Source organism: Zonotrichia albicollis, chromosome 25 (genome assembly GCF_047830755.1).
Source record: "Zonotrichia albicollis isolate bZonAlb1 chromosome 25, bZonAlb1.hap1, whole genome shotgun sequence".
NCBI classification, from domain to species: domain Eukaryota; kingdom Metazoa; phylum Chordata; class Aves; order Passeriformes; family Passerellidae; genus Zonotrichia; species Zonotrichia albicollis.
The window spans coordinates 7,423,563-7,450,787 of record NC_133843.1 but is presented as its reverse complement, the minus strand read 5'-3'; the positions used below and the strand labels follow the sequence as shown (position 1 = coordinate 7,450,787).

The following is a 27,225-nucleotide window of genomic DNA, read 5'->3' as shown; positions in this document are numbered from 1 at the left end:
GCAGGTGGCAAGGCCCCTGTGGGGTTTGGGATACACATTCCCACATGTGTCCCAGCTGATGGATCGGTGGCCACGCCGGCGCAGAGCTGTGTTGTGCTGCCGGGACAGTTGCTTGGAAAAAGAAGGAAAAAAAAACCTAAACAAATCGAAGAGGAAAAACTCACCCAGGCAGGCAGCAGCAGGCTCCGGCGTGGCCGAGGTTTCCAAGGCTACTGCAGCACACGGCCGGCTGGGACACGGCCGCTTTTGGAGTCATTTTGTACAATTTTTACTGTTTGAGTTGGTGGAGCCACTCGTGGCTCAGGTTGTGTGTTGGGGGGAAAATTGCTGAGTGAGGATTAATTTGTTTGGTGCAAGCCTTGCAAGGGGGGTTGGGCAATGCGAGCTTTCCTAAAGAGCTCGGAGGGGTGTTTCCAGCTGAAATCCTACACCACGACCATCGGGAGCCACAGAGGGGCCGACATCGTCCTGCAGGTAGGGCTGAGGCAGCTGAGCATCCTAAAATGAAGGGAAGGGAAGGGAAGGGAAGGGAAGGGAAGGGAAGGGAAGGGAAGGGAAGGGAAGGGAAGGGAAGGGAAGGGAAGGGAAGGGAAGGGAAGGGAAGGGAAGGGAAGGGAAGGGAAGGGAAGGGAAGGGAAGGGAAGGGAATGTGATGGAGCCCTCCATGCAAAGTGTGGAGGTACCAGTTTGTGCTGGAATTGATGGCCAGAAAAGTGGCTTGGCAAAGCAGGGATGAACCTGGAGCCGCCTTCCTGTCCCAGTCTGCAGGGGTAGCAGAGCGCCATGCAGCCCTGGAATTCTCCGCCTCAGACAACAGCTTCATCCTTCAGGACTTCAACTCCCCCCACGGCACCTTTGTCAACAGCTGCCAGGTGCAGAACGCGGCCGTCAGGGTGAGGCCTGGGGACATCCTGAGCTTCGGCACCGCGGGAGCCTCCTTCGAGCTGGTGCTGGATGGGGCTGCCCAGGTAGGGCTGGGGATGCCCGGGGAAGGGTGGGTGCTATGGCCCATGGAAGGATGCCCATGGACAAGGGTGGGTGGGGATGTCCGGGGAAAGGTGTCCGGGGAAATTGGGTGGGTGGGTGCTGCTGTCCAGGAAGGCTTCAGAAGCAGGAACTCGCTCCCAGCTCATCTGGAGATCCTGAGGAAAGGTGCCAAACGTGAGTGTCAGGAAAATCCACAAACGCCAGAGGTTTATGTCCAAAAAGGAGACAGAGAAATCCTTCACCTTTATTCAGGTAAATAATTCTCCCAATTTATCTCCCAGATAAATTATTCTCCCAATACAAGGAGAGAGTCCACTGGGGCACATGCCCCTGGGGTTTTCTCTCTCCCAGGGTTTCGGAGGGCACAGCCTCCTCTTATCCTCACTCCTGGCCACATGGTGCCTGTTTCGTTTTCCCCCTGGCCGAGGTACTAGGAAGGTACAGCCTTCCCAAACCACCTGCAACATATTTCCCCCTTGAACCTACTGTTTTACCCCAAGTTCAGGAGTTCAGGCTTGTGCAGACCCTTGCCGATATCAGGAGCCAAGCTGTCTGGGCTCTACAACAAACCTGCTGCCCAAAGTCAGGAGAGACATTTAGACCCATTTCAAAGACGTCAACACCCATACCTTGACCCATCAAATTATTTATAAAGACAGTAGCTCACATCTTTCCTGTCACGGGGGAGGAGCTGGAGCTCCCTCTGCTGAAGAAACTCAGGCAGTTCGGTAAGAAAATGGAAAAGCGTGGGACATGCATACATCAGTAAAGGAAGACCTGGAAAATGTCCTTTCCCTCTATTTGCATTTTATGTTTCCTCTTAAGCCACTTAACAAGAGAGAAGCTGGGTTTCAAATAAAACATAGAGCAACTGATAATCCCCAGTAATATTTTTATTATTTTGGCTCTTGAAGAATCCAAGATGCTGCCTAGGTAAAGCTAGATTGTGCTGGAGCAGTGAGCAGTTGAATTCCCAAAGGCAGGTGAGGGGCTCAATTCCCAAGGGCAGGTGAGCACGGGACCGGGTCTGCAGAGCCATGCAGAGCCTGTCCATGGGATGCCTTTTCCTCGCCCTGGGATCCTCCTTTGGAGGGGCAGCTTTGGAGCCTGACCCTGCTGCCTGCAGGGAGGGAACCCCCTCACTGTGAAGTGTCTGATGAAGGGAGGGATCTCTGCTGTGAGTCTGAGAGGAGGTGCTGTGCAGAGGAGCACACCTGGCTGGGAATCACACCCTGCCATGCCCACACAGGACCCTGTCAGGTTTTTGTGCCATCTCGCTGGGAGCCAGTGCTGTGGGCAGCAGCAGGAGCAAAGCAGCAGGGCTGGGATGTGCTCTGGGTGAAGGGAAGGTGCTGGAGGTGCAGGGAGCCTGCACTGGGGTCTGGGGCTCTGTTAACAGCTGGGGGTTGAAAGACCCACACCCAGGTCTGACCCCCTGGCAGATGTTTAATGCAGCCCTTGTCACTGAGAACTTAGTGGTGGCTTGTCCCCACTGCCCTGGAAAGCTCTGCTCTCTAGGAGAGCGGCACACAGTGTCCTAATTCCCAGTCTGACAGGCCCAGCTGATGGGAAAGCAGAAACACAATGACAGGCTTTGGTTTGCCTGGGAGAAACAAATGGGATAGGACCATGTGTGAGCCAGGGGGGCTGTGAAAGGAGTGCTCCTGGATTGTGCAAATGATGTGCAGAATTAGGGCAGTCAGATGCAGAGAGAAAAGCTCAAAAAGCAGAAAACCCCAATAATTTCCTTCTGTTTCAGCAAAGCATCTGGATGCCCTGATTAAAATCTGATCCTCGCATAATGGAAATGGGAAAAAACTAAAATTGTGCTTCTGCTTAGATCTGTGCCTGGGTTTTCCACGACACAGTGCACATGAATCCAGGGCTAAAGTATTTCCTAAATTTTTGCAATAACTTGGTGCTTTCCCACCATAGATGTCCTGTCCCCCCTTGAAACGTCGCGTGGGGTGGAGTGGGCAGCTCCAGGCTGTTGCAGAGCCCAAACTCCTGACTCCTGCATCTCCTCTGTGCCTGCCCTCGCTGCAGGGGCAGCTTCCCCCCAACTCCCTGGGCAGAGGGGCCCCCAGAGCCCCTGGCCATGTGCCCCATCTGGTGCTGCCAAGGCGACCTGCGAGTGCCAGGGACAGGAGCGCAGCCAGTGCCACCTCTATGGACACATCCAGCAGGACCTCTGCCCTGAGGCCAGGTACTCCATGGTGCCAAAAACAGCCATTTCTGTCCTGGTGTCCTCACAGAGCCACTTGATTGATTGGAGCAGAGCAGTGACAAGCGTTGAGCAACTGGGTGCGAGTCATTGTCCCCTGGAGCTGATCAAAATCCATGTGTGGTGCTGGGTGGCATTTGGGTCAGGGAAGAAATGAGCTGTGGCATCGCAAGGGGAATGCTGTTGCCCTTGCAGAGAGACATTTCCTCTTCCTTTTTCCTGGTGTGGGACCCAGAAGGGCCATGATTGACTTTATCTGCACCACTGACTCTTGTGCCTGTTCCTGACTCCTGTGTAAAGTGGGTTTTTTTCCTCCTTTGAAGTGGCTGTCTCAAGTGAAAGCACTTTAAAATAGCTCTGTATCCAGTGCACCTCTGGAAATAAAGTATGCGGTAGAGCAGGGCAGAGGGGAGGGTTTGGGCTGGAGAATGTGACATTTGCTGTGGATGTTGTGGCCTGGTGCACAGTGCTGTGCTTTTCCTGCTGTGGGCTTGGGATTTTTGAGCTGTCATAAGCAACACAAAGTGAGCAGTGAGGCAGCACCGTGCAGCCCCAGTGCTGAGCTGGAAAACTCAGTGAGGGCAAAGGCAGGGACACACACAGCCAGGGTAGCACAAACTCCTTTTTTTGAGAACAGCCCAAAGGATTTCCATGCCCTAATGGCAGTGAGCAGCGCTGGTCCCATGTGGAAAGACAAAAAAGCAGAGCTTTCTGGGGGGCTGGCCAGTGCTGAAAAATAAGGTCAGCCTCTCTCTGCTGTGTCTCTGCTGCTTTTAGGCTGTTTTGCTTCCCAGAGGTGAATTAACTCTCTTTTCTGTATTGTTTTGGTTCCCAGAGATGAATTAACTCTCTCTTCTGTGCAGACTGTTTGCAGTCTAAGTTTTTTACAGTCTTTTGTTTCTATTCTCTGCTGGTTGTGAAGTGAGCTCATGCCCTGAGTAGTGGCCGCTGCCTTGGAGTAGTTTTGGGACAAGGGAAAAGGGGTTTTGCTGCCTGTAGCCACCTCTCATGCTGATGATTTGCTCTCTTCCAGTCTCAGCCAGCTTCTCAGGGGGTGGTGCCAGCAGTGTGGGGAGAGCCCCTTCCCTGGGGCCTCACAAGGTGGATCTCCTCCTGCAGGGGAAGGTAATGCTGGGGAAGGATGGGGCAGGGAGGATCCTGTCCTGGTCCTTGGAGGAGCAGGTGAATCCTGCCCAATGTCTGTGTCCCAGCAGGGTGTGGGGGCTGCCACCAGAGCGGGTGGATGGGGACAGGGGGTGGCTGGAGGATGTGCCAAGCCAGGGACAGAGGGTCCCTTGCTGATGGCCTTGAGTTGGTACCCCTGGGCAGGGAGTCTGGAGCTTCTGTGGCTGCAGAGTGACCAGTGGAACCTGGATCTGCCAGCAGGGTGAGAAGCTGCTGGAGAAGGAAGTGGGCCACCTTTTTGGTTTGCAAACAGAGTTAAAGGGGAAGGATGTGGTGGTGAGAGACCTACAGGAGGAGATCGCAGCCATGGCAAAGAAACTGGCCCAGGCAGCCATGAGGAACGAGGCTGAGCTGACCCAGAAGCTGCTCACCTTCAACCAAGAGCTGGGAGCCCAAACAGAGGAGATCAAAGCCCTGAGGGAACAGGTACTGGAGGCACCAAGCAGGGAAAACATCTCTCAGGTACAGGTGTGTTTGTGGGGTAACAGCCAGCTTTGGGCAGGAGAGGTTTGTGGGTCTGAAATCAAGGGAAATGAGGGAGAGCCTTCCTTCCTTCCTTCCTTCCTTCCTTCCTTCCTTCCTTCCTGCCTTCCTGCCTTCCTGCCTTCCTGCCTTCCTTCCTCCCTCCCTCCCCTGGCATTAGGATTTCAGCAGGAGCAGCCAGAGCACATTTAGGATGATATTTGAAGATGCTGAGAGCAGTCCAACTAAACCACAAGTGCCAGCTGACCCTCTCTGAAGGGGTAGCAGTCAGTGAACGTTCTGGTGAGGAACACAGGTAAATCTGTGTTTTGCAGATCAATGACCTGCAGAAAAGCTCAAACCAAGTTTTCAGCCATTCCCTCCACGAGAGAGACCTGGAGATCGGGAGGCTGCGGAGGGAAAGTGAGAAGTTGAAGAAGGACCAGGCTTTGACTGCAGGTGTTGTATCCCTGGAGCTTTGGGTCAGGGCATGAAGCAGATTGGGACTGGCTCTGGATAAGGAGCAAGCATTAGCCAAACTGTACAGGCAACAAAATTATTCCTAGTGCCTTGTGGGAAGGGACCCTAAAGAGCATCTCATTCCACCCCTGCCATGGGCAGGAACACCTTCCACCGTCCCAGATTTCTCCAAGCCCTGTCCAACCTGGCCTTGGGCACTTCCAGAGCCACAGCTGTCCTGGGCAACCTGTGCCACTACCTCCCCACCCTCACATGGAAGATTTTCCTCCCAATATCCCATCCAAATGTCACACCTGGGTGACCTCTGACCAGAGCTGTTTTCCTCAGGTCTGCTGAGCAACATGCAAAGAGAACTCCTGCAAAAGGAGCAGAAAATCCAGCAGCTCCAGCAAGAGACTGAAAAACTGAGTAAGGAAAACCGAGAGAAGGACAAGCAGCTGGCTGTGGTTTCAGCCAAGGTTGGTAGCACTAATTAGGGGCTCAGTAATTTATGAGCCCCTGCTTGACATGGGGATAAGGTGAGAAAACAGGTGAGAAGGGTGGTGCTTCTCTCTGGTGAGGATGGTAGCAGTTGTATCACTGGGTGATGGTCCATGACCGTGTCTGGGTGTGCCAGGATGCCCATGGGTCAGGGTCTCCTTCCCCAGCTGGATCTCCCTCCTTGCTCTGCATCAGGTACTGTGTGCCCTGGGCTCCTGTGAGCACAGCAGCTGTTTGTACACACAAAATATTCCTGCCAAGGTCCTCCCGAGGAGCCATGGCACTGTGCCATGGGGCTCCCTTTGGCCCAGCCTGGATTTGTCCTTAAAGAAGGTGGCTTGAGCAGCAGCAGGTTGTTCCTCTGCATGGGCAGCTCCTCCTCAACTGGCAGAGCTGCACTGGGAGCATGATAAGGGCAGAGTCTGTGTTGGCTGCAATGTACCAGGAGATCACAAGGATTGACTTGTGAATCCCAGAATTGCTGAGGTTGAAAATGACCTGTAAGATCAGAGTCCAGCCATTACCACCAAGGCCACCACTAAACTATGTCCCCAGGTGTCTTCTAAATTCCTGCAGGGATGTCAACTCAACCACTGCCCTGGGCAGCCTGTGCCGGTGTCCCATTCACAGCAGGAGCAATGGTATCACTGCCCTGATGGTTATTTCCCTTGGTTGCCATTCCTTCTAGTGCTCGAGAATTAAAGAAGAAACAAAGCACGAACTCAGAGAGCAAGAACTAATCTCCTGCAGAAATGTGAGTCAAAGTCACTTTGGGTAAGCAGTGGCTGCAGGAACACATCAGTGAGGGAATAATTAACTGGGCATTGTAAGGGAGCTGTTTGAAACTCAGCTCCTGTCCTGAAAGGCACATAATGGGCATGAGACCTGGGGCAGTCCTGGATCCACAACGCGGGTTTACAGTGTGAAGGGGAGGGTGAGGGAGAGGTGGCTTGGGGGGGATGTGATCAGAAATCAGAGTGACTTCCACTTGTAAGCTGATATAACCACAGTAAATGCAGGTTAGAAGAGAATTCCAGTAAACAGAGTGAGTTAGATGGGCAGAAAATCTTGCTGATCAGTGGAGGTCATCCAGAGGGGCAGTGCCCAGCTGCCCTGGTGAGACCCCCACCCTCCCTGGGCTCTTGCAGCACATCGAGGAGCTGCAGCGGGACCTGCAGGGGCTGCAGGGGGAGATCCAGAAGCATGAGAGTGTCCAGAAGCAACTGGCTGAGAAAGCCAAGGTACAGTTGGCTGCAGGGGACACACAGAGGGCAGGTGCCATAATCCCAGGGGGGTGGGATGGGGACCAGCAATCCCTGGGAGCACAGGTTGGGTGGGCAGGGCATCCAACTATCCTGAGCTCTACCATGGACCCTGATGGATGAAGAAAAATAGATGGCAGAGTGCTCTGTGTAGATGTTGGGTGAGGAAGTCAAGGATGGACAATGGCCCAGGGGTGAAACCCAGACAAAAAGTGCCATGAAGGGTCCATGCTGCAGCCCCACTCCCTGCACCAGGACTGCTGTCTGTCTCCTGGTGTTCCAAAGGCACATTTGGATTTTTCTGATGGGAACAGTGGTTGGAATGCCTGTGGCGTGGTTTTGGATGCCACTCTGAGATGCCAAAGCTCTCGTTGCAGGCAGAGGAGGAGCTGAAGGCAGCGTGGTCACAGCAGGAGCGGCAGCTGCGGGAGATGGAGCGCAGGGAGCGCCTGCTGCAGTCTAACATGCAGAGAGCTGGGGAGCAGGTGGGGATGGGAACATCACCACTGGGCCATGGGCAGCACAGGGATACAGCTTCCCATGGGGAAGATGTGCTGTGGAAACAGAAACCCAGAGCCCTGAGCACCAAACCCTGGCACAGGACTTACCTTGCCATTGGGTGAATATAAAAGGCTTATCCAGAATTGGTGTGGGCAGCATAGACAATGTAGCAGTCTATTAGCATACAGAAAAGGAATCTCTAAGCTTAGTTAGGCTGTCTGGGAGCCACACCAGCCTTCCTCAGTGCCTGGGTAATGCTGCTCTGGGCAGGGACAGCCCTTTGCAGATAACATCACGCTAGGTACGGACCATCAGTGATCAGCAGAGTGGCTGTCAATGATTGGTGGTGTTTGTTTTCATGTGTGGGTCCCTGCTGCAGCTGGAGTCCTTCAAGACCCGAGTGATGCAAGCCTGTTCTCCATCAGCAGCTGGCAGCACAGGGAAAGCTGTAGCAGAGCAGCAGGTGAGTTTGGACAGCAGCTCACAGAGATGTTCGGAGCCTGCAGAGCCCGAGTGGCTCACGGCCACTGCTGCAGAACAGCCGTGGTGCCTGCTCCATGTGCAGCAGGGCTGCAGCACCCAGGCTTCTCCAGAGGAGGATTTGGGCTGTGGCTGTCCAGGTTAATGACACTGCTCCACTGTTAGACCAAACCAGCCCCTGGCCGGGTAATAATTGGCACAGACTCCATGAATTCACAGAAGGCTGATCAATAATCTTTATTAAGAAACCCATTGCTCTTTTTATATCCTAATTCCCTACAGGTAGAATTGATTGGCCTTTAATTAAAACACCATCACCACTGCTAATTAAGAAACTCCCCTTTGGTAAACAAATCTCCATAACACATTCCACATGTTCACAATACTAGGTACAGCAAGTTAAGATTTGTTTCTCATTCTTTTCTCTGATCTTCTCCCAGACTTTCCCAGAATGATGCCTGGGAAGGTTGTGTGTTTCTCTCTGTGGCCAGAGCTGCTGCCACACTCCATGACATGAAGGGGACACAGTTCTTTTTGTCTCCTAAAGCTTGGAGGGAGTCAGTGGTCTGCAACAGAGTCTGATGTGGCTGCCAAATTGCAGCAAGCCTCAGTTGTTGCTCTCTAAGACAATCCCTGGCCCCTCAGCTGGAAAACAGCATGAGCCTTAAACTCCTCTTTCTTCACCCACTTTTGCCAGGTGATAGAGAAGGTCAGGCAGATCTCTGATGAGAACCAACAAAGTCATGAGAGAGAGAAGAGCCTGCAGAAGGAATTAAGCTCCAGGCTCGCAAAGGAGAGGGAAGTGTCTGCAAACATCGAGGTGTTTAAGAACTCCTTGCAGAAGCTCCAGGTCAGCCCTTTAAATACTGAGGACCAAATAGCAGCTGGGAGATAGTGGCACAGGGTTTTTTGTTGGCCTGAGGAAAGGTCAGACTAAAGATACAACCCTGAAACAAAGCATCATCCCTAAGTGTTCATGTTCCCTGGAGTTTGTCACAGATTCTCTATAAAGCCCATCCTGTTTCACCCCCTGCCGTGGGCTGAGACACCTTCCACTGGACAAGGTTGCTCCAAGCCCCATCCAGCCTGGCCTGGGATGTTCAGAAATGTTGTGTTGTTTGCCAGTCCCTGAAGGCCACTGACAGTGGACACTGCCTTGTTCCCCTCTGGTTCCATTTGTTCCAGGCGTGCCTGAGGAGCCCCTGCAGCAGTGCCAGCCTGCGGGGGGAGCTGGGGCAGCTGGAGCTGCTGTGCCTGGATCCCTCTGTCTCAGCCATCAGGACAGCAGTGGTGGACATGGCACGTGGTCCCCTGTCCTGGCTGGAGGGTGCAGAGCAGCTCCTGGACAGCGTGAGGATGGACCTGCACACCTCTGGCAAAGGTCTGTGTCCCTGGGAATGTGGGATGTCCTGGCAAGCCAGATGTAGAGGAGAAAGTCCAGCATGAGCCACTCCTTGGGGACAAAATCACAGAATCATGGAAATTTTAAGGCTGAAAAATACCTCCAAGGCACCAAGTACAACCATTAAGCCAGCACAGTTCCCAAGTGCCACAGCCTCGCACTTTTTTGAACACTTCCAGGGATGGTCGCCTATTCCAATGCCCTGACCATCCTTTTCATGAAGAAATTTTCCTGGATATGATATCCATAATATGGTGTGTGAGCACCCCACACAGTGAGGCTCCATTGACTTTTGCAGGGCTGTTGGCTGCTCTCGGGAGCTTGTTGGAAAAGAGCCAGGAGATGGCACAGAGGAATCAGATGTTGCAGGTACAGAAATATTTATGCACATAAACCAGGTGGATTTGGACTCTTTCTATGGGTAAATATGACGGCAGTCCCAAGCAAGCCAGTGCAGCACCTGGACTGGGGATGTGCAGTGTCTGAGATCCCTGAGTGTACAGGAAATGTAAGGTAAGGGAGACAGAGCCCACTGTCAGTGTGTCCTTATCCCTAATGCAGCAGGATGCAGAGGAGATCTCTTTTGTGAATTTTTTGTGACTTTTTGTGAGGTTTATTTCTTGCCCTGCTGCTGACACACTTCCTTTAATACCTCCATGTCTCCCTGCAGGAGCAATTAGAGAAGCTCCAGGAGCTGCAGGCAGAGCTGCTGCAGGAGCACACAAGGGAGCTGGAAGCAAAGCATGAGCAAGACTTACAGATAAAAATCCAGCAAATTGTCCTGGAAAAGGACAAGGAGAGCAAACAGGTACAGTGGTAAGGTTGGTGTTTCAGAAGAGGAATGTTATGCAGGAAAAATGGATGTGTATAAGAGTGTTGAATAACAAGAGGAGGAACCTCTAGCTCCAAACTGAATGCAGTCCCAAGGGACTGGATATCCTCCCATATGGATCCAGGAGGTGTAAACTCACAAAAATATCCATGTTGGAACGGGGAAGCACCTGCAGGTAACATCAGGATGCACAGCCTCCAGTCAGTCACCAGGGGACAGGGGAAAGCAAGGAGCATTGTGATCCACGAGCTTAGGGAAACATTGCACTGCTGCTTCTACAGCCTTCTCTGCCTCCCTCCCCTTGCTGGGGTCCTGTTGGCTCCTTTGTGGCAGGAAAAGGATATTCCTGTGGAGCAGGGGGCAGCAGTCCCCCTCAGCCCCAGGGAGCCCCAGGCCATTGCACCAGTGGCTCTGGTGTGGGGTGCACTGTCAGTCAGAGTGTGAATGGGTGTTTTGCCATGTGTGTGTTGTGATCATGGTGGCCTTGTGGGACAGTTTCCAGTCTGCTTCTGTGTCTGGCACCTTGGGAGTGGTGGTTTCCTGGTGTTCAGTTTTCTGAGGATTCAGTCAAGGAGCAGCCAAGCAGCTCCTACTCTGTCTCTCAGCTGTGCTTTTCCCCAGGTGCTCCCATCCACTCTTTCACTGAGTTACCTCGTGTCCTGGCAAGCTTTTCACCCATCATCTGCCCCTGCTCTGGAGCAATGACCCTCCCTGGAGCAATGACCCTCCTTGCTGCTTTCCTCCTTGGAGCTGAGGTCTTTTTTTCCTGAAGTGAACCTGTGGTCTCTTGATTCACAGATTCTGGAAAGCGCTGTCACTGAGGAGAAGGACAAGTGCAAGAAATCTGTGGAGGAAGAACAGAGGAAGATCCAAGAGTTAGAAAGCCACCTTAGAAGCATGGCTGAGGTGAGCATGGGAGGTGAAGCAGAACAGTTCACTCTTGGAATGAAGAAAAGGGAAAGTGTAGTGTGGTGCTCCAGGGGCTCAAATCAGTGGAAGAAGGGGTTTCCCTGCCCCCCCAAATACACAGAGAGCAGCTCTGCACAAAGAAAGGTGGATTCCTGGCTAAGCTAATTACTGCTAATTTCCTCTGGTAGGAAACAGCAAAGAGGGCAGAGGAGCAGGAATTGACAGAGGGAAAGCTGAGAGAAGCTTTGCACGAGTTGAAGCAAATCACTGCACAAGAGGTACTTGCACTCACCTGTGCAGGTGGAGGATGCAGTGCTGGAGAAGAAGGCTTCCCCCATCCCTGAAATCCTTCCCTTCCCCCATTCTTGTGATCACCATCCAGGAGAGATGATGCTGATGGTGATCCCAAAAGAAACCCCCAGTGCTTCCAGCCAAGCTCCCAAATCTTGTTTCCCAGGCTGTGTTACAGCAGCAGGTGCTCCAGCAGAGCCAACAGCTCAGGGCTGTGCAGGAGGAAAATGAGCTGCAGAGGCAGAAACTGCAAGAAGAGGTGGCAGGATATAGGGAGCAAAGCAGGCAGCATTCCCTGACCATCCTGGCTTTAGAGGACAGGCTGCTCGAGGCCACTCAGCAGCAGAAGGTGCTGGAGGAGGAAAAGGCAGCACTTGTGGAAAAGATGGAAGGTAGGTGAGGGTTGTATGGGATGTGCCTGTACCAGGAACTGACTGGGTTAACATGAAATGTGTGTGGAGATGGAACAGTGAACAGCTGCTATAGAAAACATTGGGAAGATGTTGAATGAAGGTTATTTCCCTGCAGGACAAGCTCAGTGAGGCCCTGCAGAAGCTGTTTCATTGTTTGGTCGTTTTGGAGAACATTTTTTCATTGTTTGGTGGTTTTGTCAGGGCTTTGCCACTGGAGAAGGGCTCTTTGCTCTCTAAAATTGCAAGACTGGCATTATTTGGGCTTCTCCAAGACAGAAGCAACCCCAATGAAGGCTGGATGTCAAGAATTGTCCAGTTGGCCTTGGAACTGGGCTCTCAGGGACATGGTTTCCCAAAGAGACAGTCCTCAGAGCTGCCACATGAAGGAAATTATTTGTGTAGCAGAAGCAACAAGCATGTAAGTGTTTCAAAGAAGTAATAGGCCTTTTTTGTGTGTGTGTCCTTTAGGACTTCAGTGTGATGCCCACAGCTCAGCATCGGGAGCTTGGCTGGAGATTTGTCCTGCCATGGAGTCTCATGCTTGTCTGAGGTGAGCAGCAGTTGCTGATGGTGATCAGAGATGCTTAGAGAAGGGCAGGGACCACTTGGGAGAGCCTAAGGAAGTCCAACGCCACCTGTCCCAAGATCTTTTCAGTCTGGGACAGGACTTGAGTCCCTTTGCTAGGCTGAAGTGATGCTAAGGGCAAAGAGCATCAAAGTGATGCCAAACAGCACATGACAATCTGCCATCCCCTCTGGATGGCTCCAGGTGGCAGCAAGTGGTGTGGCCAATCCCACACCACAGGGTGAACCCCGGGGACCAAAAGGCAGGTTAAAAAATAATTAAATAATAAAATATTAAGCAGGAATGCAGCACAGGAAGGCATGCATGGGCTCCCTGCAATGAGGTTTCCCGATGGCTGTGACATCTGCACTGATCTTTCCCAGGAAACTGCGGGAGGAGCTGGCAGTGGTGCAGGGCATGCTCCTGGAAAAGAAGGCAGTCATCAGCAGGCTCAGCAGGGAGCTGTCAGAAACCAGAGCCAGGATGTCGGACATGAGAGGTGGGTGATGTGCACTGTGTGCCTGCCATCATCCCCATCCTCCTCCAAGCACACACAGATCACAGGAAATTGATGTCACAATTCTCAGGCAATGCTTTGTCCTGCTGGGGGCAAAGCAGGCAGTCTGTTCCCTTTGGGAAGGTGAATTTCTCCCCATCCTTGTCTAGGTAATAGCAGTGACAATGAGAGAGCAGAGTAATCAGGGGGAGAGCAGGTAGACAAAAGTGAGCTCAAAATCACACCGGTGAACTTTTTGGAGCTGAAGATGTTCTAAGCCAGTGGACTGGGAAAGCCTTGCCTGAAATTCCTCCATGAGCAGGGCTGTGAACACGAGGAATGTGTGGAGTCAAAAACTGCAAGTCAGAAAATGCTGGTGACGTGTCCTCCTTCAAACGGAAGGAAAATGCCACAGCAAGGAATTGCCCTGGCTGGTACCTCCACAAAGAGACTGGGGTTTAGTGAACCAGGATGTCCTGTTGGCGTGGCCCAGGATCTGAGGGCAGCAGCCAAGGGCAGGACTCTGCAGGGATGAGCCCCATTGTTGCTCCCATGAGGGTGCACCAGCTGCAGATCCCCCAGGACTGGGTGGTGAGTCAGCCAGCATCCCACGAGGCTGTTCTGTGCTTAGGGGAGCTGAGTGAAGAGCAGAAGGTGGAGCTGGAGCACAGCCAGAGGCAGCTGAAACACCGGGAGTGGGAAGTGAACCAGCTCCGGGAGAAGCTCTCTGAGATGTCCAGCCTTGTGGAGGAGAAGGATCAGGCCCTGAGAGCAGCAGCTGATGAATTAAGGTACACCCTGACATCACCCAAGGCTTCATGGATGCCACTCTGTGTGTCCCCAGCAGCTGATGGTGTTCAGGGTTCTCCTCAGAGCAAAAGGCACGTGTGAGAGTATCAGGATGGAGCTCAGCTCTGAATCCATGACACAAGAACTGAAATGGGGGTTTAGTGGAGCTCATGCCAGTAGATCTGTTACTCAGGCACTTGTATCTAAGTGAGTGTTCCCACCCACACCATGGTAGTCATCAGTGGGTGTCCAGGGTGCTGCTCTTCACAAGCTGTTTGGGTCACCTTCATCCATCCTGGGGTCCCACAACTTCTTGTCTCTCCACACAGCCAAGCCCAAAGGCACTGCCAGGTGCTGAGGGATGCTTCCCAACAAACACTGGAGAACACAGAGGATGCTCCCAGGACACCAGTGCAGCTGAGTGAAGCCTCCCAGCGGGTGAGTGCTCATGGAGAGCACCGAGGTGTGGGTTTGCCAAGAGCACTGATGGTATCACGGTGAGAGCCAAGGCTGGAGCTGCCCTGCACTGGCCCGAGGCTGGGATGGCCAGGCACCCTCCCCGAGCCTGGGCTGCCTGTGCTGCTTCTGATCCGGGGAACCCTCAGCCCCCACCAGGCTGCTGCTGGTTAATGAGCTGATGTTTGCACAGCACTTTGGAACCACCAAGTGTTGTGCGTGCTAATGGCTGCGTTAATTGCCAATTAGAGGGAATAGCAACATGCAAGCATTCCTTCCTTTTCCCAGCTTGCTGAGCTGTGGATGCTGGCTGTGCAGGTAGTGCAGAACCAGTTCTAGGGTTGGATGTGGAGAAGTAGGGGCAGCTTGTTGCACAGGACAGGAAGAAACGCTCCTCATTCTCCTGTGCCAAATCCCTGTTTGATTTTCCCGAGGCTGGAAAAGGGAAGAAGTGGCAGGTGGTGGCGGCAGCAGATGGAGGGGCTGTGGGAATTGAACATTCTGTACAGCGAAGGTGGCAGCCAGCAGCATGCCAGCAGGGCCGGCTGGCTGCGGGGGCGCAGTGACTCACTGCCAGCTGAGGAGGGGTGGGAGGCACTGCCCGTCCTGCTCCGCATGCCCTGATGGGGAGGCAGATCCCAGTGCTGGGGGTGCCACTCAGGAGCAGGATGGGCTGAGCTGTGGGGTGACAGCAGCCAGACCAGAGCTGGGGGTCTGCATCATCAGCCCTAGCCCCGTCGCAGGGTTTTGGATGTTTGTCATAATGTGGGGATCTGGATGGGGCTGGGAGAGGCAGTGCCCATGTAGAGAGTGATGTCCAAGTCTGTGTAGGGACGATCTCTGAAATGCACCAGTGTTTGTGTGTCAATGGCAAATGCTCTCTGGTGGTGCAAAGGACTAGGGGAAAATGCAAACGTGGCTGTTCAGAGCTGTGCACCAACCTCTCCTGGCTCTCCAGAGCATTTGCAGGATTCATATCCTGACCATAGCAGGAAGGAGGTCTCTGACAAGTCTCCTATACACCCCCAATCCATGGAGATGCTCCCCAGGCTTTGCTCTTGTGCCAAGTGCCCAGTGTCTGGCAGCGGGGCTGTGTTTGCATTGAGCTTGTGCTGTGCCAGATGCAGACTGGGCAGAAGCTGTCTTCTCTCAGGAGCCACCATCAGCCTTGGCTGAGCTCGGAGCCAAGTGCCGAGGCCTCAGGCACGAGGAAACGATCCAGCGCCAGAAAGAAGGTTTGGCCGAGCTCCGGGCGAGAGTGAAGATGCTGGAGAAGAGACAGTGCTCAGGTGAGCAGGGCTCTCCTAGAACTGTGGAATGCTTTGGGTTGGAAGAGACTTTAAGGACCATCTTGTTCTGCTCCCTGCCATGGGACAGCTGCCACTATCCCAGGTTTCTCCAAGCCCCATCCAGCCTGGCCCTGGGCACTGCCAGGGATGAAGCAGCCACAGCTGCTCTGAGCAACCTGTGCCAGGGCCTGCCCACCCTCACAGGGAGGCTGGGAAAGCTGGGCAGCCTCAAAGTTGTGTGGAGAGTGGAACAATTTGTCACCTCCAGGTGCTGTGAAGAGCGATTCAGAGCCACTGGTGGTCTGGATGGAAGACTTACCAGAGAAAATAGTCCAACAAAGAGGTCTTGAGCTGGAACCTGTTCCTGTGTTGGGAGAAAAACTGAGGGCTGGCAAGGTAGGGAGGCAGTGTGTGGTTTGTAATGCCTGTGACTTTATTTGGAAAGTACACCCTGGGAAAGGTTTTCAGAGCTGCTACACAAGGAGTCAGGGTAGGAGATGCGGGTGATGGATGGCAGGCAGTGCTTCTGCAGGGGTGGCAGCTCCATCAGGACCAGCACATTGTCAGGGATGCCATGGGCTGAGCGGGGTGGGAGGCTTGGGACCTCAGCAATACTGGAGTGGTTTTCCCATGGGGTGAAAGGGGGGCACAAGGCCCCTTGACCAAAAACCAGGCCAAACATGGGCTCCATGGGTCTTTCCCTGCCTTTGCAGGTTCCTGACCATGTTCCTAATGGGAGCTCATTCAGGATCACCAACAGCACAGTGAGCTTGGAAATGGCTGAGGCGACAGACATGGGTGAGAAGATGGTATGTCAGGGATAGATGTGGTAAGTGGTGTAGAGTGTGTGTACATGCCCAGAGTGTGTAGAGATGAGATGTTTTTTGAAAACATTTCAGAGGTATGTCACATGAGGATGCTGCAGGAATTTGAAGATTAACTGCTCTGTGGTCCAGTTAAAGACACCCCTGTCCATGGCAGGGGGGATTGGTTTGATGACATTTAAATTTCCCTTCCAATCTAAACTATTCTATGGCCCAGAGCACATTGTGTGTCTGCCAGGACATCCTGGGACCCCAAAACATGCCATGGTACATCAGAGAGGCTGGGGAACAATGGAGGGACCTGCCAGGGAAGGGGTCCATGGGTAGCACAACTGGTGAGTTGTGCAAGGGGGTTCCTTCCCTCCAAAAATGCAGGGAAACACCCAGCAGGAAAAACAGTCATCTTAGAAAAGGAAGCAATCCAATTCCAGTGAGCTGTGCAGGTGGGAATGAGATGCAAACCTACTTTCCTTGGGACACTGTCATGTCCTCAGGAAAGCAGACAGAAAGCAGATGGCTGAGCAGCGTGATGGAATGCAGCAGACCTGGTAAATAATGCATTCCCTCTTCTTCCCACAGTACCTTGATGTAATCGGTGCTCTGGGAAACCTGGTGGAGATGAAGGAGCTGTCAGGAATGCAGCCTCTGCAGCACCTTCCTCAGGAGAGAAGGGCAGAAGTGGGACTGCAGAGACAGAAGGCCCTGGAGCTGTTGTACAAAAAGATCAGGAACCTCCAGGTTCGCCTGGAAAGGAAAGAAAAAGTGCTGAAAGATTATGAGGAAAGTGTGGAGCAGCTCAGGTATGGAAAGCCAGGGTTCTGAACAAGACCTGGTCCTTGGATGCCGAGTGACAGGGAGCTTGGGGCAGAAAGTGACATGGCACTGCTGAGTCCTGTGTCTGTCTGGGACCAGTCTGTGTCTATGGCCATGGTACAAAAGTCAAATGCCAAGAGGAGTGGGGAAACATCCTCCCCGCTCTGCAGTGGTACCTTCTGCAGCCTCACACAGTTGAGCAGTGTCAGAGCCAGGAAAGCCTTGACAGGTTCCCTTGTCCTGGGTGGCTGGAGCAGCAGTGGCAGTGGCAGCAGCTGGGACATAGGGACGGTGTCAGCAGGACCAAGGAAGGTGTGGGAGAGCACAGCTGAGGGCGTTGGTAAGGGCAAAAGACCAACAGAATCCTCCCCTCCTATTTGGCACAGGCAGAGCCAAGCTTCCCTGCGAAGGTGCCAGGAGGAGATGTCCAACCTGGAAGATGAAGCCCACAGGGGGGCAGAAGAGAAGGCCCTGCTGAGAGAGGCTCTGGAGAGGATGCAGCTCCAGCTGGACCAGGAGAAGAGGCTGTGGCAAGCGGCCAAACGGCACAAGGTGAGAAGGCAACACCCAGCTCCTGCTCTTTGTACAACAGCCGGCTCCACCTGTTGGGAACCATGCAAAGAGTGGTCAGTCAGACCATCCCAAGAGGCTGGAGGTTCCAGGCCCCCAGTGCTCAGCTGCAGCATCACAGCCACATCCCTTGATGAGGCTGGAGGAGGTGCAGACACCTGTAGCGATGGGTTTGCAGTATGTATGAGGGTGAGAGAGAGGAGCAGGTCATGCTGAACTCTCGAGGTCAACGCTGTGTCTGTTGTCTCTGTTCTGCAGCCTGGAGCCACAAAGACTCTCTGCTCGGGCAAGCCGAAGGCCAGGGGAGGTGCTGCCAGATTGGGAAGATCATGGGAGCAGCACCACAGGGACCTTCACTAGGCAGTGGTCTGCAGTAGGAACAGTCATTGCTGTGGACTCTGTCAGGGTGGGGGTGGCATGAGGTGAGGGTGCATTTTGAGGAGCTCCAGTTTGTATCCCGTAGCTCCTGGGCACACTGGTGTGACTGTGGACCTGACTTTCCCACAGTCCATGTCCCATAGAGTGTGGTGGATTTTATGGCAATGGAAAAGGTGGTGAGGATATATCCAGTGTACATGTGTGTGTGTGAATACAGCCCAGTGACGTGTGAAGTCGGTTGTGGGGGGCATGTCGTGTCCTTGCTGAAGTGGCCTCCAGCACATGAAGCCAACATGGCTTGAAATATCCCTTGCAATCCTGTGTCCTCCAGTCTCCGTCGTGTCATGGGGAAACTGGAACATAAGGCACGATGCAGTACGGAATTCTGGAGTTCCTGGAACTCCCCAGGAATGCTGGACCTGCCACCTGGGAAGGGGGAAAGAAGAGGACCTGTGCCAGCCACACTGGTACTGCAGCAGCATGAGGACGAGCTGGGGAGATGAGAGCGACATGCCGGTGGGGTGGGATGATGGCACAGGCACTCACTCACTGATTCTGATCCTTAGCAAAGGTGAGAGCAGACCCTGGATTTTGGGGGGCAGCAGTGTTTTGGGGAGGGGTCCCTGCAGGCAATAGGCAGCTCCAGCACATCATCCCTGCAGCTGCTCTGCCTCAGCACCACTCGGAGCAGTCCCTGTGCCGAGTCCTCTGCAGACCCCTTCAGCTGAGGATAATTTGGATGTGAGCAAATCCCCACTGCGGTTTCTTGGTCTTTATTTTTTAATAGGATAAAAAAGGTCTGGAAGCAGAGGGCTGCAGCAGGCTGATGCAGGGCTGCATCATCTCTGGGCATGCAAAGCACCCATGTGTGCTCAGTGGCCAATCCCTAGTGGGGCTCTGGGCATTGGTGTGGCCTGGTTTTCCTGCTCCCTGTGCTGAGAGAAGCTGGATGCTTCGCTGTCTGAATGCCTGGGTTTACTTTGGGACAAAGCATGACCTTCTAGGCTTGAGTAGGTTAAAGGTGCTGCCGTGGGCATCCTCTGCAGGTGTATCTGGAGATGTTGGGCTGCTCCATGACTCTCTGTGTCCTCTCCATTACACCCTTGGCAAACTCTGGGTCAGGAATGGATGGAGATGGCAAGAGCACGGGTGTTTGTGAGTGCACCAGATTCCCCGTACCCTCCTTCGAGCCTACGGACTCATAGAATCATGGGTGGGTTTGGGTTGAAAGGGACCCTAAAGATGGTCCGGGGGGATCCCACCGGGGTATGGTGATGCTAGGCCCCAAGGATCATCCCAGGCCGGTCCCGCCGAGGAATTGCTGAGCCCTGCGGATGCTGCCGGTGGAGGGGAGGGGGTCGGAAGGGCCGGTGATGGCTGATGGAGGGCGGCGGGGAGGGGACCCCCTGGGCCGGTGCGGGGCCGGGCGGGCGCAGTGGGGCCGGTGATGCTGGCGGGGGCGGGCAGCCGGAGCCCCCCGGGGCGGGCGCGGAGCCGGGGGGCCGCAGCCCGGCCCCGGGGCGGAGCGGGGCGGAGCGGCGCGGCCATCCGGGCACCGCACCATGGCGGCGGCGGCGGAGGAGCCGGAGGGGCGGCGGGGCCGGGGGCCGCGGCCGGGGCCGGCGCCGGGCAGCCCCGCGGGACGGGCGGTGGGCGAGGGCTCGCCCGGGGGCGGCGGCCGCCGCGTCTTCAGCCCCGCCGGGGAGTTCCGCGAGTTCTCCCGGCGGCAGCTCCGCGACATGGAACGGCTCTTCCGACAGTGAGTGTGGGGCACAGGGAGAGGGGGCTCCCCGGATGGCAGCGCCGGGGGGGACGGGGGACCCAGGACATCCCGGTTCCTGCATCCCGGCATCCCGGCTTCTGGCAGGGTGGATGTCCCTGCGTCTCCCGCCCCGTGCTTGCGGGCGGGACCCCCCTATTCCTTTTGAGAGGGACCCCCATGCACCCCAGCCTCTTGCGGGAGGGATCCCCCCGGCTCCTTGTCGGAGACTCCCCCCGCCCCAGCTCTGTGCAGCAGGGATGCCAAGGCACCTCCAATTCCTTGCAGGAGAGATCCCCCTCCTGCCCCTTTCAGGAGGGATGCCAGGGACACCCCTCTCCTCCCAAAACCCCTGCAGGACTGGTGCCGGGGACGTCTTTCACAGCTCCTTGCCGGACGCGTTCCTGTGCGCCCCGAAATTCTCGCAGAAGGAGCCTCCTGTCCCCCATGGGGGCGTGCACTGGTGCTGAGGCCAGAGAAGGGGGTCTGAAAGAGGGAACCGGGGACCTTCACATTCCTTCTGCCGCATCACCGAGGGATCCCACATCCCTGCAGCTGCAGAGGCCAGGCTGCCGTGTCCTCAGCATCCCTGCCCGCGCTGCGTGCCACCACGCGTGGCGGAGCGTGACTCGGAGCACGAGCTCGGCCCCGGGGAACGGGGGGAGCTGGCAGCGAGCCTCCAGCCCTGGAAATTTCCAGGGGAAGGCAGAAATCGGGGTGACTCCGGCCGTGGTCACGCTGGTATGCGCGGGAGTGGCCAGGGGCGAACGGGACAGCCCGGAGCATCCCCGTGGATCCCGCGCTGGGTGCTTTGTGCAGGAGGCGTGGACACAGCGCGACTCCGGGAAGGCGCGGAGATACAGCACAGGCGAAGGCATGGCTGCGACATGCCAGTACCCTCAGCCCGTCTGGCACCGCGGGAGGATCCGCATCCGCGTCCGGGCTGGCCTCGCTCGGACCCGAGCGGGGAGGTGGAGGAACTGGGGAGCCGGAGGCGGTGACCCCCGTAACACAGGGCTGGGGGCTGCGTGGGGTGCGGGCACACCCTGTCAGCAGCCTGGCGGGGCGCGGAGCCTCCCGTGCCCTCCTGGGGGGCTCTCACCGCCGGCAGCACACGGCAGCGAGCCCAGTACTGCGGCAGGGCAGGAGGGAGCCTGCGGGGCACAGCGCGCTCGGGGCTCGCGGGGACACGGGGCCGGGGCCGGGGCGATGGTGGCCGTGCCCGTGCGCCGGGCGCAGATGGCGGGGCGGGCGCGCAGGCGGGAGCGGCGGTCGGAGCCGACTGCTCGGCGTGTGCTCTGACAGCTGCGGCGTCTCGCTGCAGCGAAAGGAGCAGCGCCGGGGCTGCGAGCCACTGGGAGGTTCGGGAGCTGGGGCTTTCCCAAGGGAAGGATGCTCTGGAGCAGAGCCCTGCCACGCTGTCCTCACTGCTGCTGTCCTCGGGATCTGACAATCCGGCTGTAGAGGATAAAGTGAGGCAGGGAAGGGTTTTGCCTCTCCACAGGGGAGATGGTGCCCTTTGGGAGATGCAGGATGCTGGTATCCCAAAAAAACAGAGAAGGGGATTGAGAGAAAGGAAGGGCCCTGCATCTGGGGAGGTGGCATGCGTGGGATGAAGTGTCGAAGTCAGGCCAGCTGACCCACCCCTTGCAGAGAAACTGTGGGATGCAGGATGGAGAAGGACTTTGGACAAGGGCATGGAGTGATAGGACAAGGAGGAAAGTCTTCAAAAGTGACAGAGAGCAGGATTAGTTTGGATACCGGGAGGAAGTTCATCCCTATGAGAGCGGTGAGGCCCTGGCGCAGGTTGTCCAGAGAAGCTGTGGCTGCCCTATCCATGGAAGTGTCCAAGGCCCAGTTGAACAGGGCTTGGAACAATCTGGGAAGGTGTCCCTGCCCATGGCAGGGGGTTGGAATGAGGTGGTCTTTAAAGTCTGTTCTAACCCAAACCATTCCATGATTCTGTGATCCTGTGCTCCAGGTGGGGTACTAGAGGCAAAAATCATGTGGGATCTGTATCCACAGCGTCACTCTGAGAGTGCTGGCATCAGTAGGCAGGGATGAGCAGGACCAGCCCCATTTTGGGGTCCCTGGCAGATCAGGAGGGTGCTGCTGGAGACACGGACGGAGCCGACAGCAGCAGAGGAGGTGCAGATGAGTCACGGACCTGCATCATGGGGAGCCGGGGCTCTGCGTGGCTGCTGCAGTGACAAGATACCAAAAAAAAGCCTTGTCACAACGGGTGCAGTGTGTAGCTGCCCACCTACAGCGTGTGGAGCTGTACAAAGCGTGGCTGTGTGCTGGCTCCCCATGGAGATCCTGCTGTGCCACGCCAGCACGCTGCTGGCACAGCCCACGGTGCACAGGCAGTGGGCAGGGAGGGAACAGCAGGGTGGCTGCGGGGAAGCTGGAGGGGAAGCTGGAGGGGACTGTGGCATGGCCACAGGCAGGAGTCTGAGGAGGGGCATTCCTGAGATGTCTGTAGGTAGCATCAGTGAGCAGAGCTCGCTGTGACCTGGGGAGCAGTGCCCAGTGAGCTAAGCCCCATGGCTTGCTATCCCAATGCTGCAGCCAAGGGGAGCATGTGCTCAGGCTCCTGGCACAGGGAGTGGGCAGCAGGCTTGGCAGCATCCTGGCAGGTTCTCCTGCCAAGTGCCACGTGGAAACAGGCACGATCCTGGATAATGCTCCAGAGAGTTGTTAGCAGTTCAGAGGCAGCTCCCTGTGGTCTGGAGAGCTGCCGGAGACCGTTAGTGCCCAAGTCCTTGCTCAGCCCTCTTTGCTTCCCAGCCAGTGTGAGAGCACACAGGGGTCTGCTACTGGGGGGTCAGTGTGGGGGGCTGTGTGGGCTCTGCACCCCGTGGTGATATGTCAGGATTGTGCCACCATCCTGCAGGTACGATGCAGGGAAAGACGGCTTCATTGACCTGATGGAGCTGAAGCTGATGATGGAGAAGCTGGGGGCTCCACAGACACACCTGGGACTGAAGAACATGATCAAGGAGGTGGATGAAGACCTGGACAGCAAGCTCAGTTTTCGAGAGGTGAGGTGTTAGGAGGCTCCACACTGGCCCAGAGATGTCCCCAGCCACTGTTCAGGCTGGTGAGAACTTGGGCAGTGGCTGTGGTGGCTTTGAGGTCTTCAGGGAGCCAATGCTGCCATCTCCCCTCACAGTTCCTGCTGATTTTCCGGAAGGCAGCAGCAGGTGAGCTGCAGGAGGACAGCGGGCTGCACGCCCTGGCCCGGCTCTCCGAGATCGATGTCTCCACAGAGGGAGTGAAAGGTGCCAAGAACTTCTTTGAGGCCAAGGTGAGACAGGGCTCAGGAGGTCCCATTGCAAGATGGCAATGCACCAGGGCGGTTTGGTGATGCGTAGGCAGGAGATGGAGATGTTGGGGTGGGCAGGAAAGCTTGGTGAAGGTCACAGCTGAACATTTCCATCCACAGGCACAAGCCATCAACGAAGCCAGCAGGTTTGAGGAGGAGATCAAAGCAGAGCAGGAGGAGAAGAAGAAGCAGGCAGAAGAGCTGAAGCAGAGGAAGGCAGCCTTCAAGGAGCTGCAGTCCACCTTCACGCAGTGACAGGGCCAGGCAGGACTGGTCAGCGGTGCCAGAGTGGCAGCGCTGCCTGTGCCAGGTGCCAGCCATGCCAGGGGTGATGCCCGAGCCGTGCGCTGCCCGGGCTGCCAGCAGGATCCCGGCGCGGGCTCGGCACGGCGCCCACCTTGCTGGCAGAGCCCAGCCAGCCCCAGCTGCCCCCTCCCCTCTTGCTGTGGTGTCTGTAGGTGTTGTTCGTGCCCCCACATCCCCAGCGTTCCCCCCGCCCTGAACAGCACCCTGTTCTCTGCCTGCAGCTGCACTGGGGGTTGCTGCTGCTGAGTCCCAGGGGAGCTATGTCCTGAATGTCTGTCCCTGGGACACCTGTTTATGTTGTGAGTGCATTGGGAGATTTGCAGGATGGGGCTTGTGTAGGTGGCCGTGGTGGGTGTTTTGGTGGCCATGCTAGCCCAGTGGCTGTTGGTATTCCTATGTCTGACACCAGTGACAAAAGCCGTGGCAAGGGCCAGGTTCTGGTAGAGGGGCTCTGTGTCTGTGTGTGTGTGTGTGTGTGTGTGATGCTGGGGATGCGTGCCCACCCAGCTGAAATGGAGCCCCTCAGGAGCTGTGTCTCTCTTTATTTTGGTCAAAGACATACAGAAATGCAGCTGCTGGTTCATGGGGCTGTATTATGTTTTTTTTATGTTGTATTCAGCCTGGCAGGATGAGTGTGGTGGCCACAAGTGGTTGCCATTGGTCACTGAGACTCTCGTGTTTGTGGGTGGCTGCAAAAACCCACATCTGTCCCACAGTGTCCCCCGAGTGGCGGTATAGGGGGTGTGTTATGTTTTTTTTAATTTAATCCCAAATAAATATTATATTTCTAAAGTGCTGGTTGCTGCTTGCTGGTTGGGTGGGGGAAGGAATCTGGGGAGTGGGATGTGACTGTGGCCACGTAGTTCCCACTGGAGGTGGTGGCAGTGAACAGGAATGAGCCATGGCTCATTGTGCCAATGGTTTGGGAAGCAGCAGGGGCCTGATGCAGGTGTGGGGGTGTGTACTGAAGGCCATCAGCAGCGCTGCTGCTATCTGCACTCGTCCCACCCTATGGCACCTGTGGGGTTGTGGCTGTTCTTGACCATATCCAGAGTGAGATAAGGAGACCTTGTGCCTAGGGAGTGGTGGGGTGAGAGGGCAGTGTCCTGGGGAAGTCACTGCTCAGGGCTGGGGGGCAACAGGGCTTCCCAGCACCTCACTGACAGCATCATGGGTGGGGGGCTGCCCCAGCAGGGAGTGACCCTGTGCCCCAGCAGGGACCCTGCCTCTTCCCAGAGCAGGGGCAAGTGTCCCCACCATGTCCCAGCATGGTGCCAGCACATGAGGGGCAGATGTGGCCATTCCCAGGCAGGACCATGAGTCTGATAAGAGCAGGTGATGGGGCTGAAGAGCCCCTGTGCCCTTAGCGTGGGACAGTCCCCACGTGTCAGCAGCCAGCAGGGACACTCCAAGGTCCCCAGCAGTCCAGACACTATAAGAGGGGTGAGTGACCCCACCACTTCTTCTTTCCTCTGCACAACCATGCTGGGAGCCGTCTGTCTCGTCGTGCTGCTGGGCTACGGTAGGTGCAAGGCATGGGGAAGGGTCAGGGCAGGGGCAACAGGACCGTGGCGCCTGCCCTGGCCCTGGGCACGGGCACAGGCAGCCTCTGATGTCCCTTTGCCGGGTGTCACACAGCCTACGGATGCGGTCAGCCGGCCGTGCCACCACAGCTGAGTTCCCGCGTGGTGGGCGGTGAAGACGCTGTAGCCCACAGCTGGCCATGGCAGGTGAGGGGCACAGGGACAGGGATGGGGACAGGGATGGGGACGTTCCTGCTCTGATCCTGTGCCTCTGCCCCCGCAGATCTCTCTGCAGTACAGCCGCTCTGGATCCTGGAACCACTATTGCGGAGGGAGCCTCATTGCCCCCCGGTGGGTGATGACAGCTGCCCACTGCATCAGGTAGGTGGGTGTTGGGGGTGCTGGGGGGCATCTGTGCCATGCAGATAAGATATCTGTGGGGACTGACTCTCTCTCTCTCCCTGGCAGCTCTTCCCTGAACTACCGGGTGGCCCTGGGCAGGCAGGACGTGTCAGAGGCTGACGAGCCTGGTTCTGTGGCCGTGGCTGTGGAGAAGATCATCGTCCATGAAGATTGGGATGACTACTACGTTCGGTAGGGGTTGGGGTGCATCCGGGCTGGGTCGTGGGTGATGTGGCCACGGAGCCTTGTTGCCCCGGCCAGGGACCCTGTTCCCATGGACAGGGACCATTGTTCGTGTCTCCTTGCAGCAACGACATTGCCCTGATCAAGCTGGCAGAAGAGGTGCAGGAGACTGACACCATCCGTATTGCCTGCCTGCCGGCTGCTGACAAGATCCTGCCCAACGACTACCCCTGCTATGTCACCGGCTGGGGAAGCATGAGGAGTAAGTGGAGTGTCCCCAGGAGAGTCTCCAGAAAGGGGATGCAGGCAAAGGGTGTGAGTAACAAGCTTTGTCTCTCATTGCAGCCAATGGGCCCCTGGCCACCATCCTGCAGCAGGCTCTGCTGCCTGTGGTGGACTATGAGACCTGCTCACAGTGGGACTGGTGGGGCAGCACTGTAAAGAAGACCATGGTGTGCGCCGGCGGCGGTGATGTCAAATCTGCATGCAATGTGAGTGTGGGCACTGCACATGGTGGGTGCCCCAATGGTGTGCAACCGTGGGCACTGGGAGGAGAGGGGATGGAGCCATGGTGATGGATGGCCAGGAGGGATGAGGGGAGTGTTGGCAGGGTGCCCAGGAGCAATGGCACAGAGTGTCTCACTGTCTCTCCGCACAGGGCGATTCTGGGGGCCCCCTGAACTGCCAGCGTGAGGATGGGATCTGGGAGGTCGAGGGCATCGCCAGCTTTGTCTCCAGCCGGGGCTGCAACACATACAAGAAGCCAACAGTCTTCACCCGGGTGTCTGCCTACATCGACTGGATCAACGAGGTGGGTGCCTCTTCCTCTGCCACCCCCACCCCCACACAGGGGCTGTTCTTGCCCCACTGAGGGTCTTACCATGTCCCCCCTGTGTCTTTTTGGCAGAAAATGAACGCAAACTGAGGACGCGGCATTGTGGAGATACCACTATTGATCAAAATAAAAGCAAAAAACGCAGAGCTGGTCTCGCTGGTTTTTTGGTGGAGGGGATTTGGTGGAGCTGGGACACACATCCAGGGCTGGTTCTGCTGATGCCAAGGCCCTGCTTGTGTTCTGGGGAAGGTGTCCTTATTGTGCAGTGGGGATGGCCAGGACTCTGCAGAGGCTGTTGGGCACATCCTGCAATATGCTTCCAGTCCTCAAGCTGTGGCTGAGGCAACGGCCTGGAGGGTTGGCAATTACTTTGATGGGAGAGGGGCTGGGTTTGTCCAGGTTATTCAAGGGAGCTCCAGGGAACCCATCTGGCCCTTGGGGACGATCTGGAACACCTGGTAGCTCCCAGATCGCTTTCGGGGACCTCAATGGCACTGCCTAGATGAGGGCTGACTTTCAAATGATGGCTCTTGAGGGAACTAGGTTGGCCTTGGGGAGCTTGAGAGAGTCTGACTGGTTTGGGAGGGGTCAGGGGTGCCTCCAGGAGCTCTCTTGGAGATGGAGCCCTTGGCAGCTGCATGGCACTGCCGGCTCCAACAACAGGACCTGCAACATGGCCCTGGAGCAGGGCATCTTACCATGGATCTCCTTCTGTGGTGGCTGGAGGAACAAGGTGGGTGGTGGAAAACGTGCAGAAACCCCAGCTGTGGGGTTCTCAGGAGGAGCCCGGGCTGCCCTGGA

General features: G+C 56.0%; 3 protein-coding genes across 11 annotated transcripts; all 3 read left to right on the top strand.

Moving 5' to 3' along the window:
• The first annotated feature begins 333 nt into the window (after window positions 1-333).
• FHAD1 (forkhead associated phosphopeptide binding domain 1) lies at window positions 334-19,085 on the top strand. 7 transcript variants are annotated; one of them, XM_074558432.1, is made up of 28 exons: window positions 334-474; window positions 762-968; window positions 3,034-3,193; window positions 4,245-4,336; window positions 4,595-4,822; window positions 5,194-5,317; window positions 5,666-5,796; window positions 6,507-6,572; window positions 6,967-7,059; window positions 7,458-7,565; window positions 7,961-8,044; window positions 8,759-8,911; window positions 9,247-9,442; window positions 9,762-9,832; window positions 10,134-10,271; window positions 11,094-11,201; window positions 11,393-11,482; window positions 11,662-11,887; window positions 12,377-12,458; window positions 12,857-12,972; window positions 13,601-13,760; window positions 14,088-14,196; window positions 15,368-15,503; window positions 15,772-15,899; window positions 16,217-16,312; window positions 16,907-17,127; window positions 17,527-17,692; window positions 17,969-19,084. In XM_074558432.1, exons 1-28 carry the CDS (start codon window positions 379-381, stop codon window positions 18,068-18,070), a joined length of 3,687 nt encoding a protein of 1,228 aa, XP_074414533.1. In that variant the 5' UTR covers window positions 334-378; the 3' UTR covers window positions 18,071-19,084. The 7 variants fall into 7 exon arrangements, with proteins under 7 accessions (XP_074414533.1, XP_074414530.1, XP_014127418.2 ...); XM_074558429.1 differs by having other exon boundaries at window positions 2,923-3,193; window positions 4,598-4,822; XM_014271943.3 differs by having other exon boundaries at window positions 2,923-3,193.
• A 523-nt stretch (window positions 19,086-19,608) lies between these two features.
• Window positions 19,609-24,273, top strand: EFHD2 (EF-hand domain family member D2). 3 transcript variants are annotated; one of them, XM_074558435.1, is made up of 4 exons: window positions 19,609-19,847; window positions 22,744-22,891; window positions 23,023-23,157; window positions 23,296-24,273. In XM_074558435.1, the coding sequence occupies exons 1-4, from the start codon at window positions 19,651-19,653 to the stop codon at window positions 23,428-23,430; spliced, it is 615 nt and encodes a 204-aa protein (XP_074414536.1). In that variant the 5' UTR covers window positions 19,609-19,650; the 3' UTR covers window positions 23,431-24,273. The 3 variants fall into 3 exon arrangements, with proteins under 3 accessions (XP_074414536.1, XP_074414537.1, XP_074414539.1); XM_074558436.1 differs by lacking the exon at window positions 19,609-19,847 and adding an exon at window positions 20,586-20,721; XM_074558438.1 differs by lacking the exon at window positions 19,609-19,847 and adding an exon at window positions 20,686-20,818.
• A 690-nt stretch (window positions 24,274-24,963) lies between these two features.
• On the top strand, window positions 24,964-26,544 carry LOC102067097 (chymotrypsin-C). Its single transcript, XM_074558290.1, has 7 exons — window positions 24,964-25,003; window positions 25,120-25,211; window positions 25,288-25,385; window positions 25,473-25,598; window positions 25,715-25,851; window positions 25,935-26,080; window positions 26,248-26,544. The coding sequence occupies exons 1-7, from the start codon at window positions 24,964-24,966 to the stop codon at window positions 26,458-26,460; spliced, it is 852 nt and encodes a 283-aa protein (XP_074414391.1). The 3' UTR covers window positions 26,461-26,544.
• Window positions 26,545-27,225: the final 681 nt, after the last annotated feature.

Coding starts and splice junctions, on each gene's coding strand:
- FHAD1 (XM_014271943.3), top strand. CDS start 379: ATGCGAGCTTTCCTAAAGAGCTCGGAGGGGTGTTTCCAGCTGAAATCC. Junction 7,060..7,457: donor AACTGGCTGAGAAAGCCAAG/GTACAGTTGGCT, acceptor CTCTCGTTGCAG/GCAGAGGAGGAGCTGAAGGC. Junction 9,833..10,133: donor AGAGGAATCAGATGTTGCAG/GTACAGAAATAT, acceptor GTCTCCCTGCAG/GAGCAATTAGAGAAGCTCCA.
- EFHD2 (XM_074558435.1), top strand. CDS start 19,651: ATGGCGGCGGCGGCGGAGGAGCCGGAGGGGCGGCGGGGCCGGGGGCCG. Junction 19,848..22,743: donor ATGGAACGGCTCTTCCGACA/GTGAGTGTGGGG, acceptor ACCATCCTGCAG/GTACGATGCAGGGAAAGACG. Junction 23,158..23,295: donor AGAACTTCTTTGAGGCCAAG/GTGAGACAGGGC, acceptor TTCCATCCACAG/GCACAAGCCATCAACGAAGC.
- LOC102067097 (XM_074558290.1), top strand. CDS start 24,964: ATGCTGGGAGCCGTCTGTCTCGTCGTGCTGCTGGGCTACG. Junction 25,004..25,119: donor CGTCGTGCTGCTGGGCTACG/GTAGGTGCAAGG, acceptor GGTGTCACACAG/CCTACGGATGCGGTCAGCCG. Junction 25,599..25,714: donor TGGGATGACTACTACGTTCG/GTAGGGGTTGGG, acceptor GTCTCCTTGCAG/CAACGACATTGCCCTGATCA.